This window comes from Podarcis gaigeae, assembly GCF_964106915.1.
Source record: "Podarcis gaigeae genome assembly, chromosome: 1".
In the NCBI taxonomy this organism is placed as follows: Eukaryota; Metazoa; Chordata; class Lepidosauria; order Squamata; family Lacertidae; genus Podarcis; species Podarcis gaigeae.
The window spans coordinates 103,647,818-103,666,485 of NC_139678.1; the positions used below are offsets into that span (position 1 = coordinate 103,647,818).

Below are 18,668 nucleotides of genomic sequence, written 5' to 3' on the forward strand. Positions count from 1 at the left end.
AAGATCAGTTTAATACTGTATAACTGTCAATGAAACACAAGTCTTGTTATACTTTGCAGACCGTTATATTCAGGGCATGAAGCCAGTTCAGAGTGGTTTTGGTGAACAAAGATATTGATTCAATATGGACAAACAAGAGGTCCAAGAGATAATGAGAATCAGCCAATTAGAGGGCAGAAATGCTGAGAACATGCGGGTTCTGAAAACGGACAACATACACATGAATAGGTGTCTGTCAATCAGAACTTTTTCTGTGGTTTATTACTGTAGGCCATGGCATGAGTAAACCTTAACATGAAAAGCTAAACATTATGAACTTTTCTTGACCCTGGTACCAGTCTTATCTCAAATATGCATCTTCAGCTCCTAATACTTTGTGTAAAGATCAGCAGATGCAAATCTAATCAACACCTCCTATGAACAAATGCTGCACAGACCAATGGTAAGATACTTTTAAGAAAGGAAACAGTTTAGTCATTGCTCGCCAGGATTATATTCTTTCAACTTTCAACTAAGCAGAGTAAACAAAATAGGAAATAAGCAGGAAACTCAGATTCAGATAATTTAACTCATCCATCCAGGTAAATGCTGGCCCATCCTGAACTGGATTTCAGAGGACTTGTCTATCCTACCAATTAAGATTGAGATGATACGGAATAAATATAAAACCTTACACTTGCAAAGTACCGTATTTTTTGCTCTATAAGACTCACTTTTTCCCTCCTAAAAAGTAAGGGGAAATGTGTGTGCGTCTTATGGAGTGATTGCAGGCTGCGCAGCTATCCCAGAAGCCAGAACAGCAAGAGGGATTGCTGCTTTCACTGCTTTCACCCTCTTGCTGTTCTGGCTTCTGAGATTCAGAATATTTTTTTTCTTGTTTTCCTCCTCCAAAAACTAGGTGCATCTTGTGGTCTGGTACGTCTTATAGAGCGAAAAATACGGTATTTGCTTTACCACTGAGCTGTTTTTGCACTCTCAAAATCCAGTCCATCTGATTAATGCAGCTTAACAATGCTATTGGTTTTAAAATCACCTATTTCAAGACAGGTGAAAATCCCATTTGTTGAACTATGTTACGGCACAAAATCTTTTCCTCCCTATTAGAAGCATTGCAAACTACTTTTGAAGCAGCATTTAGTAATTTCAAGATTCATCATCTAAAAATAAATTGAACCAGTCAGAAATGAGGTGTTACACCCCCAAAACATCTAACATTTTGACTACATATTCTTATGTATATTGCTTCATATTTCCTTCACCTAAGGAAACTAACATGACCTACTAAAACAAGCCACATATTACTGCCCCTTGAGTGCTTGACAATTTTTTTGTAGTCGCCACCTGTGGGTAGCAATAAAAACAAACAAACAACGCTTGAGTCCCCTGAAGGTCACAATATGGACTGGTGGACTACACTTGATTAGTGTCACAAATTGTGCTGACTAGTTTTTACAGGATAAGAGAGCAGCAGTCTTACAATACCTTTGTAATAATCTGTTTATTTACAAATGTACACACTGAGTAGGCAATACATAGGCACAGAAGGAAGCATGCTGGCAGGGCTAGTAAAAAAAAAAAGTATTGAACTAAATGCCAAAAACCAGTTCTACCACCAGCCAAAATCTAGAAACTGCTTTTTCCGCTTACCTTGGATATATTCTTCAATCCAATTGTATGCCCCTATGATTCTACTGGTTGACATAAACCTGGGTACATTCCAAGGTAGCATCAGACAAAGAGTACTCAAGCTGTCCATTAAGGAAATACCTATGGTTCACCTCAAACACATGCTCTGCAAAAATCACAGAGCATGCTATCTTTTCACTCTGCAAAATAGAACAGCAGGTAGGACCATATAATTTTTACACTTGATCTTGGCAATCACAGACACACTCACAAAATGGTGTACACTTTTTCTTGCACACTAGTAGAAAATGTTGTGTGTGCTAAGCAGCCCTTAATCCATTAGGGTTAGTGTTATGGGTAACTTGACTTCTAAAGAGAGAATGCCATCCAGAGCTCTCCAGCTAGGTTCCCGAGCAAGAGCAGTAATTTCAGTTTTAAATTCATGCACATACATAGGTGTTGTTGTTGTTTTCCTCTACAAAGCTTATTTTGGACAAAAATATACACAAACATGAAAATGGGCTTCTGCTTCACATATAACCACAAAGAATTGATGGGTAACTTCATACCCTTATCCCAAAATAAGAGTGACTAAGTGAGGGCTCTATGTTAAGCTCTTTCCTAAGCCCTCCCAGGGTGTCTGAGTGGCAGGAGGGAAGGTATCTACCCACTGCTGCTAATGCCAATCCATGAAATACTTACAAGTTGTGCGAAAAGCTTTTCCTGTACGTTGTTAACGCTGAGGGTCAGCCAACCAATCTAAGATAGGCACTGCCAATGTGTTTCTAAGTGTTTTGCTTCCCTGGAGACTTTGGTACGCACTAAGACTTTCTTAAAAGTTTATATTGCCCTGCAACCTTCCTTTTCATTTAATGTGTTTGCTCTGCTAGTAAAGGAATCAATTCTCAAACTTAAAAAAACCACACACGACAGAAGCTATATTAACAGGAGGGAAAGCTTATATTGTTCAGGAAACCACATTACTCTCATACAGATATTGTGATGATAGAAGTGTGGGGTACTTAATATGTATATTTAATTTGGTAACATGGATATATTCCCAATGTTAATGCATTTTAGTTAAGTCTTGCAAAGGACAGTTTTGCTAAAACAAAGAATTTTAAATATGTTCCAATCATGCATTTGCAGATAAAATAAAATGTCTTGGCTAGGATTCTGAGAACCATGCAACTAGCCCCAAGGGGCTTCAGACTTTCTTCCTTCAAGCAGCTGCGTCTTTCATCTCATTGTTAACTGCTTTTGACATGTGACAGGGCATTGGGGGCGGGGGTTAAAAATGTTCAAAGAAAAGTAAAAGATTCCACTGGGCTATCACATGGTCCTTAATTCAATTAAGTAACTTTTTGCGTGCTCTGGTCAATGGGGTAACAAAGAGTCGGACACAACTAAACAACAATAGAATGCAATTGCTCCTCTTGTAAAACACTGATGCACCACCCGCTTAATGGCACTGATACTGTGTGTGTGTGTTTTGTAAGAATTTAATTGTAAAATTAAATTGTATTTGGGGATATAGTAGAAACCAGCCAACCCACAGCATACAAGCCTAGTTTATTCATTCATCAGATTCCAAGAGCTAAGAGTAGTAATTTCGAGAACATTTGACCCAATTTTGTCATTTAGGAGCAAATTGTACTTAATGGTATTTTTTAAAAAAGGAAGAAAAGGTTTTTCCAGTTTATCAGGTGCTAGCTATATATTTGCTTCTAAATAAAACAAAAGCCTGATAAAAAGAATAGGCACAGTGTTCAGAACACTGAAATCATACTTCAAATCTTTCAGAAGAATTACCATCCTTTTAAACAGAAGCAGCATTTTTTTTTCTACATTATATGGCACCTCTTCAAATCATTGTCCCCACCACCATCAGCCTTTACAGTGTTGACTGAACATTGATTAAGTTCTGTTTCTTTAAGGGCCATCCCACTCCAATCAATATAGCAAAATACTTCAGATATTCCTAGAGAATTTCAAAAGCAGTTTGCTATACAGGATAGCGGTTTGCCACCAACATAGCTATCTGGATTTTAACCTCTGCCTCCTATAAAGTAATAATTGACTTGGCCCAGATGTAGTTAAATAAACAATTTATAGTCATGACTTTGCTCCCACTGAAATCAATGAGACTTAAATGCAACTCAGTCTGTATCAAACTCAGTGTCCCACTATCAGTTATAACAAATATACTTCACCTGAAAGGTGCTTCAAATGGGGGTGGCCCAATAAAAAAACCATAGGCATATTCCAAGCTATTTTCTCAGCCAACTTCATAAAAATGTCAACTTTTAAACTTCCCTCAACCTTTTTCAATTTTATTTTATTGTTTAGTACAGCTAGATGCCAATATTAAGCCATATAAAACCTTATCAATAATAGACCACGTCATGTTTCTTTTTATGGTTATTTTTAGGTGCAAAATGTATATAAAACAATCTTAAAGAATTTTACCATCCCCAGTGGCATGAGAATAGCATACAGAATATGACAAAATACAAATGATGTTTTAGCAGTAACCCTTTTAGTATTATTTTTCACAGTCCAATTAAAAAACAGATTAGAGTACTTTCAATTCCAAACAGCCTGCTCTTATGGAGTCCAACTGGACTAAAAAGCCTGATATCCACATACTGTTGTGATCTCAGCATCAAGAATGCTGACAAGAGTCAGTGCTATTTGCTGTTTCTGTACTGATTTCGATCAACCTTAACATGAGGTATAAGTATACAAAGTGTACAGTAAACATACAGGGGGGGAAATTGCACTTTCTGAAACACAGCCGAGTAAGTTTCAATACTGGAAGTCAATACCTGTGCCACTGATTTTCTTTTCTGATTTGCTGGAATAATAAAGTCAACATTTTCAACTGGATGAATTAGACTGGAATAATAAAATGTAAAAGTTAAAATTCCTCATTTTCTTTCTCAATCCACGCATTATTTATTAAACAGTTTCAAGTGATTTCACTTTAAAGTTAAGGTCAGCTGTAGTATTTGAACTCCACCCAGAGGAAGCATCTGGAAAGCCAAGTTTGAACTTCAAAATATTTTCTTTCCATCGAAGGTGGCTTTAGTGTGTTAAGTAGCAAATAAAGTAGCAAATGAAATTTTGATTTTATAAATACACATAAGCCATTAATTCACAGCTGTCAAGATGACCAAACGTCCAGCACTTTTTTTGGTACAATGTCTGTGCAGAATAAAAATCATCTGATCTTAAGTCTTGACATCATCCATTCCAGTCCTTGGCACAATCTGCAAATGAAACATTTAAATTCAGAAAAAAGTGGTTACTTCCTTGTTTATATATGCATACATAATCTATGTATGAGAAACTTCAACCTCTGGCCATTCATATATCACCTTAATAGGTAGCTTCAAAAGCCACTGTCAGCCCGCACCAAAATATTAACTGCAATATGGGAATAACAATAAGCTTGTTGTACCATGAAAGATTGTTGCAATGATTTATCAACTAGTAACTGGCGAAGACTTTTTAAAAAAATGAACTGTTTTTAAAATTTTGTCCATGGACATAAAAGGATTATCAATATAGGTGGTGACCATTTTGCCCTGCTCTGCCCCGATTCTGTCCTCTTCTGGGTCCAAAAGACCGTCATGCATAATTTGGACATACACAAAATGGTTGCTGCCTGTACATGGGTTTGTGGACAGTTGGGCTAGTGAAATGCTTCAAGGGCTAGAAACTTTTGCATTATCCTTTGGAAGGCTAAATTATTACCACAATTAAAATATATGGAGTGTTGTTAATTGATGCCAATTCCATTTGTTTATCCATTGGTACACACAAGTGTAAAGAAGAGATATTTCATCTAACTGAAACACCTGTTTTCCCTACTACTGTATGTGCCATTTCTGTGCTTTTAACGAATTACAAAAGCTCTTTTTTATATTCCACCAAAAGCTATCATTTACCTGTTTTCCATTGTATCCTTAACAGTTACATAAAAGATAGAATTTTGGTGAGCCCGGAATTCTTCCATCTACACAACTGCTAAAAACAAGGGAGCCATAAAGGCTAACTCCCCTTTGCTTCATATTTCCCATCATTTACCTCTCCCCTCAACAGTTCATTATGCTTTAAGGACGAATTCTTCAAGACTTTACTTCCTACCTATACAAATAGAAAAACCATGGAAAGGTGAATATATGATATATGATAATAATATATGAATAAACTATATTTGGGTAGATTCCTTACTTTTTAGTTCTGTAAAAGGAAAGTATTAACTGGTGAAATGTTATCATATGGAGACAGTGGGAATAAATTTACCTAACTGGTTTACTAAGTATTGCCCTTGATTAGTTGCATGTACCAGATCTGTTCAGAAAAGTATCAATGAACCAAAGACTTCTTACCCTTCGCCAGTAAGAGCACAGCATGCCTGGATGTGCCACTGGTGATCTTTAACTGAGGTTAGCTTCAGAAACTGAGAAATTTCAGCTACTGTCATGCAGTCTTTAACATCCTGTTTGTTAGCAAAGATGAGCAAACCTGCTTTTTTCAAGTCCTAGAGAGGGGAAAAAAGAAAATGTCTCCAGTTTGTTTCCCCATTATTCAACATGATAAGCCAGCATGATAAATAACACCTGCTTTTTTAAAATGTAAAGCCACACTACGGTGGTCCCATGCAACCTAATGGTGTAGAGGCCAACCCAAATAAAGGTGACCTTCCAGCAATTCTAAGAAAGGTGGAACTGATAACTCTATCTTAGAAAAGAATAAGCTTCCATTGTGCCTAGAAGGAACTAGGTTCACTGTTTTGGGGGAAGCTTTGAGGTTCCCTGAAACTGCAGTGCAGTATTTGGCTGGGGTAGGGTAGATCCCAAACTGGTCTGTATAGTTTCAGGGCATACTTACCAGAACACTGGCTTATTTACCACCACCACACCACCCCAAATCCCACATTTTGATGACACCATCTGTGACAGGCTTTCTGTTCACCTCCAGTACATTAAAAACTAAAACCAAGGTCCACAGAGCAAGAGATCTGACTGCCACTATGTTTCTCCACTCCCTGCCTATGTTCCCAGGAGGTGCTAGATGTGAAGAAACATAGCAGCAACCAAAAGTTCTTGCTTGCAAGCACTATAGCTTTAAATGCTGGGGCATGATTAGGAAGCTGGCCTATCATTGCCATCACAGGTACCAGGTTTTGAAGGTTTGAAAGAGAAACAATGAGGAAGCTGCTAGAATAAGCAAAAACCGGTGTAGAGTGGTACCTTGTTTTGAGTCCGTGATCCATTCCAGAGATCCGAACGCTCGATGAAAAGGACGCTTGACAAAGCATCGCTCTGCGGTAAACCTGGAAGTAACCTGTTCCGGTACTTCTGGGTTTGCTGCAGACGTCCGCCAAAATGGACGCTGGACGGGGTTGACTTATACAGAGGTACCAGTGTACTGATTTCCCCATAGCTCTCTGAAAGTTTATTTTCTCAGTCCTATGAACCTACTTTATTTTTAGTAAATACACAGAAATTAAGTTCAAGTGGAATTTTTTTTAATCACCAACAGTGTTCATTGATCCCTCTTTTTTAGTGTTAAAAGTCACAAGCGTAACTTTACAAAACATTTCTCCCTTCCAACACAGAATGGAGTAAAAAGCTGGAGTGAGGAAAACCTAAATAAAGGTTTTATAGTAATATACTGTGCCACTTGTTTTATCATTCATGTCAATGCAACTAACATCCCATACACCTATTTCTGATGATAGAGGGCTACATTCAGCCCCCAGGCCTGAGGTTCCCTACTCCAATTCTCAAATGTAAAAGATCTAAATAAATTTAAAAGTGTGCTGGGAACATAGCCTTTCAGTATGTAAAGAGAGAATGAAGGCAGGTTATAGTGGTGCCATTCTGACTACTTGACAACTACTAAGGTTTTTGTTTTATTTTTGAAAGGGTTTTGAGGCCAATAGCAGCTGTTCTCAAACTACATAGGACTTTTAACAATGATGTCAGTTTCACACAAAAGGCAGTATGGCGACTATAAATAGTCACATGTGAAAATCTTTTGGGGGCCTCTTAAATGTCTGAAGAAGAGGTGACAGCCCCAGAGATTTGTATCAAATCTAATAGCTCCTGAGCTATAAGAAAATGAACCATCTTGAAATAATTACATAAATGGAAGTTAGAAACAGAACTTTAGCATTAAGACAGGGACTTATTGCAGCATTTTTTTAAGCTAGATAAAAAATTCCCAGCACATACTCACCTCATGTGCTAACATTTTATAGAGTTCTTCTTTAGTTACAGAAATTCTCTCTCTGTCTGTGCTATCCACAACAACTATCACAAACTAAAAGAAAAAGAAGAGTTATCGTTATTTAATTTAGTAGTCATTTCACAAAAATGTCTCAAAACGACTCACGGCATATAAAAAAAATTGATGTAATATAATTCAAACAAATGTAACATTAAAATCAGTAACTGCAAACTACTAAATAAAGACTCTTCACATACATCCCAAGCCCACCCCAAAGTACAGAAAGATTAAGGTCACCCCCGCCCCCGAAAAGCTTTGTTATAAAAATTGTTGAGGTATCCTCATTATGCACAGTCCTCATTATGCATAGTTAAAGCTATTAATATTACTGCAAAATAGTCAATGCTTTCTCTTTTTGGTCTGAATAATCTCTATAGCCCCCACTATATATATATATATATATATATATATATATATATATATGCTTTCGTAGATTTTCACGGGTACAGGAATGCAGGTTTTGGTGTCCTCGGGTGTCTTCCCGTGTAAAAGTTGGGGTGTCTAGGCGACGTTTCGACGAGGTCTCACTCGTCATCTTCAGGCTGGTGCTTTCGGCTTCTTGTTACTGGAACAGAGCGGGATCTCAATGTTTGAGTTCCTATAAATACTGTAGAGGGGGTGTGGTGTCTAGCCTCCAATGTTCTGGGCAGAGAGGAAGTTCCCAGGCTAGTGTGCCTTTTCTTCTTTTGTTCCTTAATTACTTGAGAGATACCTTGAGTGATTTCTTGAGTGATATCCTGAGTACCACTTAGGTGGGTCATTAGGTGTGGATTAGTTGCTAAAGTCTTTGTGTCTTGACCTCTTGAACTTTGTGAAGAGTTTTCCTGAGAAGATGGCTGTATTGCACTTAGTTGTGCTTTGGCTTGGCTTCGTGTATAGGGGCGAGCTGTGGTTTTGTGGCTTGTGTCAGCCAGATCTGTGTAGGGATTGCAGGGGGGTGCAGCATCCGGAGGTGCCACCATGGATTGGCTACTGGATGGTGTCAGTAATTCATCTGTGGAGAGGGTCTGGGTTTGGGTCTGGTGTGGTTGATTGGTGTTGGCGTTCTGTAGCCAATCCAGTAGCCAATCCATGGTGGCACCTCCGGATGCTGCACCCCCCTGCAATCCCTACACAGATCTGGCTGACACAAGCCACAAAACCACAGCTCGCCCCTATACACGAAGCCAAGCCAAAGCACAACTAAGTGCAATACAGCCATCTTCTCAGGAAAACTCTTCACAAAGTTCAAGAGGTCAAGACACAAAGACTTTAGCAACTAATCCACACCTAATGACCCACCTAAGTGGTACTCAGGATATCACTCAAGAAATCACTCAAGGTATCTCTCAAGTAATTAAGGAACAAAAGAAGAAAAGGCACACTAGCCTGGGAACTTCCTCTCTGCCCAGAACATTGGAGGCTAGACACCACACCCCCTCTACAGTATTTATAGGAACTCAAACATTGAGATCCCGCTCTGTTCCAGTAACAAGAAGCCGAAAGCACCAGCCTGAAGATGACGAGTGAGACCTCGTCGAAACGTCGCCTAGACACCCCAACTTTTACACGGGAAGACACCCGAGGACACCAAAACCATATATATATATATATATATATATATATATATATATATATATGATCCCTTAATAACTAAGGGCATGATACTGCCAATGCAAACCCTTTACTCTCCTCATTGAACTCAAGAAGAAAAAGCATTAATTTTGCCTGAATTCTGCTTTAAAGGTCTGCATGAAATTATCCCCAGCTGCATTATATTATACAAATTCTTACTTCAGTGTTTGTATAGTATGTGTTCCATGAAGATCGAAGTGATTCTTGGCCTCCAATATCCCACATAAGAAAACGTGTATTATTAACAACAATCTCCTCTACATTGCTTCCAATGGTTGGGGAAGTATGCACTACTTCATTCATAGAACTGCAAAGGAAGGAAAAGAAAATGTAAGAATGATGTATGTCCTGTCTTGGTCTCCTTGGTCTAGATTTCTTTCTGTTCTGCAGTCTGAGCTGCATTCAGCTGCAGTTATGCTTGTAGTTGCTTTGAGATCAAAACGTGACATAGCATATCCAAGGTACAGACAACACAATACCCCCAAGCAGCATTTTTATCAAACTGCCAGTGTAAACTGCAAACATAACACTGGTGTGTTGCAGCTATGTCCAGGGTGCACTGAGTCACATGTCAAACTGCTCATGTGGGTGCAGCTTCAAGAAAATGTGGATCATATTTGCATTAAGCATATTTGGACTGTGTAAACTACAGACTCAGTGTATCAGTAAACAGTTACCACGTTACAAGGTCAGAAGAAGAAAATATGGCTATCACACTTAACTTGGCAGAAGACAATGTTGTTCACAATTCCAAACAAAACTGTTATTACTTTTAGGAGAAAACCTTTTAGGAATTTAATTTCAATAAGACACTTAACTAATTTATGAGTTTTCACTTGATTCAGCAACTTAATTTAAGAGGTTGGCATATCTCCAGAACCTCAGTATAGCTGCTTTTTGGAGACATTCAAGGTAGCATGAAATACCATACAATTTAGAACTCCAAAATCCATAGTTTGTCAATATTTATATTGGAATCTACTAAATTTCACAAAATAATTAGCAAGCTTTCAAGTTCCCTAAAATACTTCATGGTGTGAGATATTAGAACAAAAACAGGTTATGGGCCATGTGGGAGAGGATGTACAGAAGTACAAGAAGTAGGCTGGATGCTGTGGCATGGAAGCTGCATTTAGACTCAGTTACAAGATGGAGGTTGCAGGCTGAATTAGTCTTGCTAGGTGCTGAAGGTTATCAGTGTACAGCTAGGGCTCTGGCACAAAGCAGCAATAGCCGATACCCCTGTTTAAAAAACAAAACCTGACTGTTGCCTAGACCTGTTTCGTGCCTAAGTCCAAACTGAGATTAATGGGTAGGCAGAAGGAAAGATTTACATCATTTAAAATATGCACTGTCTTTCTAACAAGATTTTCTTTCGATTCCCTATTCCTTTAACCAGTGCCAGAACCAAAACTGCCTAATTGCATAGCTTTTCTCTCAGAAAATGTGTTAGAGATATTCTACCATTGCCTTATTGACATGCCTTTGATGCAGGGTATGCAATTCTCTTCTAGATATAGGAGCATTCAGGTATGCAATGCCACACCTATAAGCTGAAGTGATATGGGCCAGTGAGAGCTGTACCACATAGCATTCTCCAAATCACGAAATCTGGCTCTGAATGATTATAATGGTAACCTCAAGTATTCCCCCTACCTCAATATTACATATGTGGTATTCAAGTTTAAAAGGTGTAGTTTCAGAGGGTTTTCTCGGGTTTTTTGTCATTTGGGATCAGGAAGGCATTAGAAATCCCCCCACAGGAATCAATGGAAATAACTGATTTCTTACAATTTGTTACAAGGTCTAACAATTTCCTGAGAGTGCATTGCGTTTGGATTGCGAGTCCTGTGGAATCTGGCCGACTACTGGCAGGTAACAAGCAAAGTTTGTCTAGTTCAGCATCCTGATCTGGAAAAGCAGTTTTAGTCACCTGTTCATATAACTTCATACTTACAACTGATAAAGAATGGTTGTTTTTCCTGCATTATCAAGGCCAACAATGATCACTTTGTGCTCTGGAGGGAGGGAAAAAAGAGAGCAAATGAGGAGCTAGTTATTTATTTAGATAATTTCTATATTGCATCACATTTCCAAAGGAAATCCAAGTTATTTACAGTGTATCTTTAAACATTAACATTATAAAAGATCAAAATAAAACATTGTGAATGAAACTAAAAAACCACCTTCATTTAAAGGCAGCGTGCAGACAAGAAAGCAAAATATTGGAAGGAATTCAACATATCGCTTAGGAGATCTCTCCCATTTGTGCAAGCATTTCCGCTTGTGTGGTGGAGTGATTTCCCCACTTCTCTCCCCACCCCCGAGTTCTGGGGGTTCTCCCACCTGTCCAGAACCAATTGGGATGAGTGTAGGAGGAGGAGATAGGGTTAAGCCCTTCTGCTCTAGCAGAAATCTTTGTGCAGGCTTCCACTAGTGGGACCTGTTAGCTGACTCTGGTCCATTATCTTAAACATTAAAAACACAAGGACAAATACCAATACAAAAATGCAATACGAATATTAAAGAATCATTAGCAGCTAAATAAGGTGAGTTAGCCCCCCCCCAACATCTCCCACAGTAACATCTCCCTGAGCACTCTCTCACATACTCTCAACCATTCTTACCAACCATAACCGTAACACAGCTAATCCCCAAGCAACCACTTGTCATTAAGCATACATCTGGCATTAAAAAAACACACCCTGGCAACATTAAATGTAAATATACAACCAGCTCACTCACTCACCTCTACCTGGTAATACAGTGCCATACAAGCAATAACATGGCTACTTCCTCCCCTTCTCCCTCCCAAGCATGGCCTTACTGTATACTGGTACCAGTCTTTCATACTATATTAAGTCTCTCACATAGGAGCCATCTCCTAAGGGCTGTAGGGGCTTCAGCCCCCACAATAAAATATCTGAGGGAACTGGGCACCCACAAAATTGACTTGCATTCCCATTCAAATGGTGTGCGTGCACTGCGTCATATGATTGATTATGCAGGGCGGGGCTTACCTGGGCCCCAGCAATATTTTATTCGAGTTGGCACCCCTGGTCTCTCATGCAGTATTCAACAACCTATACAAGTTACGGGAAGCTTCATGCCACATATCTCTATGTATACCACCACAATGTTTGTAACTGTTTTGTTGTTCAGGCACCTTGTAGATCTTAAAGCTGGAAAGGCAGGGCTTCAGTAAATAAATAATCATTGTGTCCCAACTTCCTTTTCAGAATAACTACTTTATTTATCATACAAAAACAAACAATAAGCTTCCCATACTTGCTAAAGGACTTGTTTTGCACCAGGCAGGTTTTCTAATAATAATAATAATAATAATAATAATAATAATAATAATAATAATTTATACCCCGCCCATCTGGCTGAGTTTCCCCAGCCACTCTGGGCAGCTCAAAGTTTCTTCTTCCTGCTTTTCAAAAAGGTAATGCCAAGCATTTTTCTTTAACATGCAGCAGAGGCAAGCCACCAGATAGGACATGAGGGCTTTAGTGGAAATTGGTGGAAATTTTATGGGATAGTGGCTTAAATACATGCAAACCAGGCCAGTTTTTACTTCAACATAACATAAACCACACTGATGCACTTAAGGCAAGTTGGGGAAATGGGAGAAAATATTATAGAAGGGCAAGCTAAGTATTTTTAAATCAATAGTGTGGGGTTTTGCAGAATGTTTCTAGCAACAGGGAATATTAAACTCTACTGCACAGCAGCACAATATTGTTAAAAAAAATCATAGGCAACTCTCCTGAATCCCACCAAAACATTAGTATCTATACTGAAGTTTGAGAATTATATTGTATTGCTGGCAGGATGAATGAAGAAGAAGCACTTGGAACAAAAGATCTGCAGCATGACAAAGAAGGGGGGGTCTTAAGTGCCTACACTAATCGATTAGCAACTAGAGTGAGTTATTTATTTCTTTTGGCAATCTAAGGTTTCTAGTAAGGTTGCATGATTTAATCAGTAGCTAAATCAACGAAATAATTGGATTAAAATTTTCCGCAACTGATTTAATTATGGATTGGGCTAAGCCTAAAGGAATGTTTGCTTACTTTTTATAGCTGTCTTGGTTTTTGAGATATTACTTTTCTCCGTTTTTACCTTCAGAAAGCCCTTTCCACATTAACATCTGCCAAGGAGGCTCCTGTATCTACCACAAAATACTTGGGCATCTGAAAAGATGTTTTAGGGCAGGCTTCCTCAAACTCGGCCCTCTAGACGTTTTTGGCCTACAACTCCCATGATCCCTAGCTAGCAGGACCAGTGGTCAGGCATGATGGAACTGTCAGGGAACCACCATCGGAACAGGGGCGAGAAACAGAGGGGCAGTTGTGTTACAGGGAGCCTCCAAAAATCTTGCTACGCAGTTCCTCTTCTGGTGATGAGGAAAGCCCCACCTCCAGTGGGGAAGAGGTGAAAAGACCAGAGGATGCTGGTGGGAGCCTCAGCACCGCTCCTGGCCAAGCCGGCCAGGAGGGAAGCACGCCCCTTCTGTCGCCTACCCTGCGCAGAAGTCTAAAGCGCAAAGAGGGAAGGAAAAGGCTGGGCGTAAGGAGACCAAGCCTGTGGTATTTCAGCTTCATGCCACATGAATTGAGAGAACACACACACACACCCCTACAAGCTGTGGGGGGGAAATCAGTAGCAGGCATTCTGTCTTTTAGAGAATGTTCCCTGCCATGGAAGAGTTCACTATTTGAAAGTTAAAAAATTACTATATTGGGAGGGAGAGAGAACAGATTCAATATTCCTTCCTTTCAAGCAGTGGTAAAGGTGTCCTCAAAAAATCTTTATTGGGGATTTGTGCAAATATATTCAAATTTAACTGAAGAACTGTTTAAATGAAAGTATAAATAAAAGTCTTTGATGGTAAGCCCTAGCCCCCAGTTAATTTTAAAAGCTCTTTGAAAACAGCCAGAGGCCCTTGTATTTGAAGCAACACTGAAATTACATCAGCTTTTTGTAAAGTAAGCAATTTTGGAGTTTTCCAATCAGGCCACAGTAAGTTATTCTGCTTTCTGACAGATCAGTTAAGACTAGACAGAGCTACATAACATAGAAAGTTGTTTCACTGAGTGCTCCATTTTATATACAATAACCCCAGTGCAGCAAGGAACAATCATCATGCATAGAAATTGATTTCCACACACCAGAAATCACCAATCTTGTGTATATGAAGATACAGCATTGGGTGGGGGTTGGGAACAGCTCCTTGAAGTTTCACTAACAGTACTTGTAAGAACTATGGAAATACCTGAAAACATCAAATGGTTGTTTGCACTCTGCTGCAGAAAGGGACCCTCCACTCCCCACCCCTCCTCCATTATTATTAAATGTTATTTCCCGACCTTCACCAGCAGATTCCAGGGTAGATTCAATCAAGAAACCTCCATCTCCCCAGCACACAAAGATAGCAAATTGATAAGGTCAGTGGGGCAAAGGTTTTGCAAGAATGTCCATTCATGCATCAATAGAGAAGTGCAAGCAAGCCTGGAAAAACCCCAGGTATATTGACAATATTTTTACCATATCTTGATGCTTAAGGTTACATTGGCCTGGTTGGCATACTATGCTTAAGTTTTAGGGGCACTCATGCTTCATGTTCACACTGTCAAAGCATTGCATACTTTACATCTAAGCTCACGTACACCTTTAATCTTCTCAATTTGGGAAAAGAAACTTAAAAAAGCAAAGCCCTATACTTATACTGTATCTTAACACTAATTTACCGAGTTCATAGTTGAATTCTGTCTATTTACTATTGCATTTTGTAAACAGAACAACAACTATAGTTCAATTAGTACACACCAGCTAGCTATTTTGTTACACTCAAAAGCAATCATACTAGTTACTGTATGACCTACAGGAAATGTGCTAATAACCACAAGAAATGGTAGCTACACTTGTCTCAAATGACCAGCTTTCTCCCAAGGCAAGGAAGTAATGGCTCATGTAGCAACACAGGAGTCTTTATTAATCATTCAGCTCTTTATCTGCAAATTCTAACTTTCCTTCCTATGTTTGAAAATATATATAGTCTGAACTTGTTTCAGACTTAGCAAGAAAATGTACAGAGCTGAATGATTAATAAAGAATCCTATGCCCAGGTTGGATTATAGTAATGTGTTCAACACAGTGTTCAAAAATCCTATTGCTCTGGGTGCATTTTGCAACAGGAAATTTCATTAGTGCAAGCAGTATCTGAGCTCTGGGCACAATACTGCGCCTAAGATTTCAGATTTAAACTGCACAGTGGAAGGAAATGAGGACCCTTTCCTGCCTCCCTACTTCCAGTCACTCTCTAATGACTGAAGAAGAGACCCTTTTAAGAATATTAGGGGGGCGGGCTGGGGAAGCATGGCTTTGGGGTTTTTTGCAGATGAGGACTAGACCATGTGAAAAATGAACACAAGATTTTAGCTGCAGTTCATTCATTTTCAGCTTTATATTATTGTTATTTAAAAAGCATGCCTAGACATTCCATTGTTGCACCCATAACCTAGGTTTAAGGTGCCATTTATCTCCTAGCTTTCATATCTCAGTTTCTAGCAGAGGTTTAACAGTGTGTGTCTTTCCTCTACAGTGCATTGATTTCAATGACAGGTGAAGAGCTTACCAACAAGTATAACCTTGTCCAGTGGTAAGGTTTGTTGTCACTGTACACATATATAGTTCTTGCAGCTCAGGTATACCTACTGACAGGGAATTGCTCCATAAGTGTCTAAGTCACAACAGCTTAAACAAAACCCTTACATTGTATGGCTTATAGCTTTGGTCTAAGATGTGATGCTGTCTTTGCACTGGTATGCAGGTAAAATGGAACTCTTAGCTGCCTAACTCCTCCACACAGCCTATTATCATCTCAGTTCCCTTACAGATTTTCCATTATTGATGAAGGGGAAACAAGACAACCAACTCTTCAGCTCTCAAAGATGGTTTCAGGTGGCACCTGCTCAGAAAGCAGAGCTCAAAGCCTATAAAGAGACAGTGTGACATGTCCCTTTCTCCAAACACAAAGGATGAAAACATAAGACTAAAGCTGAATCCACATCATATATTTAAAGAACATTTATCTCAAAGATTTCTGAGAACTGTAACTTGTTGAGGTGCTAGGAACTGTAGCTGTGTGAAAGGTAAACTACAGTGCCCAGGATTTTTTGTGTTGAAATGTGTGTTAAATATACAGTGTGCATGCAGCCTACCTTCCATCACTCTTGCCACTGGAAAGTATTACTTCTTGGGACCTCTCTTGCCCTGCAGGCTCTCCTTCCAGCCAGAGAATCTCCACAAGCTCATCAAGTATTTATCATTATTATGATTGTTTATTGTATTTATATACCACCCTATACCCAGAGGTCTCAGGGCAATTCACAAGAGTGGCTGGGAAAACTCAGCCAGATGGGCAGGGTATGAATAATACATAATTATTATAAAATCAAAATATAAAATCACAAAATACATAATGAAAAATAAAAACAACAACCCAATAACGAGGTTCTCAAAAGAGTTATGCATTTGGCAAGCACTGAAAGATATAAGGTGGTACAACACTGCACAATCAATAACAGAAAATTAACTGCAGACTTCTCAGTTCTGAGCAATACTTAATTCTCCCTCAATCAAAGGCACCACAAGAACACAATCAGCTGTAAGCCAGCTTCTCACTAGAAGCCCAATCTAATCTCCCCAATTTCCCACCATTAGGGTCAATGCCACCAGCTGTTTAAAAAACAATCATTACCCTCCTACAACACATGCTGCTAAGTCGTTCTTCCCACCTTCCTTTCACCGCACATACTAGTCAGACGCGCTCCCCTTGCTGCATTTCTCTGAACCCATCGCCACTCAACGGCTAATTCTAGTATTTTTTACAGCACTGTTCAAAACACTTCACTTGCATTCTCAATATCTTTTCCCCCTCTTCCACAGCTGCCCTTTGAGGCGAGACCCAGCACTGCCCTTTTCCCTACATTCACACAAGCGAGAACGGCTCCCATACACACAGGAAAATAGTTCTGCGCGCTTCCTTCCTTCACCCGCTTTCCTTTTCACAACCCGAACCAGGAGAAAGAAAGAAAGAAAGAATCCTTTTTTCACCTTGCCCGCCCCCCCCCGGGAACGATTGTATTCAGCTGCTGGGTGAGTTGTGCCCGCACTTTGATCCCACCTAAGGGAAAGGTGACCATAACAGATGCTCAGCCCTGCGCCTCCAAAGCGCTGCCTCAGGTCCTTCGGGGCTCCACCTTTGCCCCCTCCCCAACTCCTCGCTTTCTTGACCTCGGGCGCCACCAGGAAGGCAGAAGCGGCGCCTCACACCCCGAAACCCGTCCGCCCGCCGTCGGCCTCCCTCGGCTACGCGACTAGCAGCAGCTCCGCACGGACTGGGGAGAAGCCGGAGCCCGAGCCTGCCTTTTCTCCCTCACCTTGGTGGTTGAACAGCCTCCATATCCGAGCGAAGAGGATTCCCATGCTCAGGCGGCGGGAGCTTCGGCCGCCCCCCGGGGCAGCTCCGCACCGGCTCACCACTTCTTCCCCGCTCGGCCTCCCCCCGCGCTCAGTCCCTGGCCACAGCCCAGCTGCGGGGAGTGAGGAGGAGCGGAGCGGCAGCTGGAAGGTGGTAGTAGTAGTGGCAACGGTGGCGGTGCAGGCCCCGCGCCTCGGAGACGGTCGCCCGCAGCAACGCCGCCGCCGCGCGCCCCTCGCCGCTCCTCGCGGACATTGCCGCCGGCCTCGCCGCAACTACTTCTCTCCTCTCCGCCCCTCCTTCTCGAGCTTCGCTTTTTTTTCCCCCTAGGCCTCGCCGCTCTGAGGGGAACGGATGGTGTTTGGGCACCGCCGGACACCGTCCGAGGGAAACTGAGAGAGCGCTCCCGTCCGTCATCCAGCGTCCGTGCGTGCGCGCTCCCGCTCCTACCGCAAAGCGCCGCTTTTCCAGCCGAGCAGGCAGGATCATGCGACGACGCCAGGGGGCGGGGCGTATCATAGAGTGAGCGGGGTTTGCAGAGTGAGGGCGGGGTCGACCCAAGTGGGCGGGGAACGCTCGTCACCCTCCAAGGGCTTCGCCGAATGGTGGGAGTTCAAAGACTGCATGCTCCGCT

At 40.7% G+C, this 18,668-nt stretch overlaps 1 protein-coding gene and 1 long non-coding RNA gene across 2 annotated transcripts in view; one reads left to right on the plus strand and one right to left on the minus strand.

Annotated features, from left to right (window-relative positions):
- LOC310833604 overlaps positions 1 to 18,668 on the plus strand; it is a 221,273-nt gene that overhangs the window by 5,404 nt on the left and 197,201 nt on the right. The gene's annotated exons all lie outside the window — the stretch shown is intronic.
- ARL5A (ARF like GTPase 5A) lies at positions 1,482 to 18,473 on the minus strand. The gene is made up of 6 exons (XM_083715320.1): positions 17,994 to 18,473; positions 11,501 to 11,561; positions 9,703 to 9,850; positions 7,879 to 7,962; positions 6,024 to 6,175; positions 1,482 to 4,898 (listed from the first exon to the last, which is right to left on the minus strand). The coding sequence occupies exons 1-6, from the start codon at positions 18,037 to 18,039 to the stop codon at positions 4,850 to 4,852; spliced, it is 540 nt and encodes a 179-aa protein (XP_083571446.1). The 5' UTR covers positions 18,040 to 18,473; the 3' UTR covers positions 1,482 to 4,849.

What these genes read in the sequence shown, in the direction of transcription:
- ARL5A (XM_083715320.1), bottom strand. Translation starts at nt 18,039, where the DNA reads ATGGGAATCCTCTTCGCTCGGATATGGAGGCTGTTCAACCACCAAG. An exon ending in ACAACCATTCTTTATCAGTT is followed by an intron (nt 9,851 to 11,500) that starts GTAAGTATGAAG and finishes CTTCCTTTGCAG; the next exon opens with TTCTATGAATGAAGTAGTGC. An exon ending in CATACTATACAAACACTGAA is followed by an intron (nt 7,963 to 9,702) that starts GTAAGAATTTGT and finishes TTTTTCTTTTAG; the next exon opens with TTTGTGATAGTTGTTGTGGA.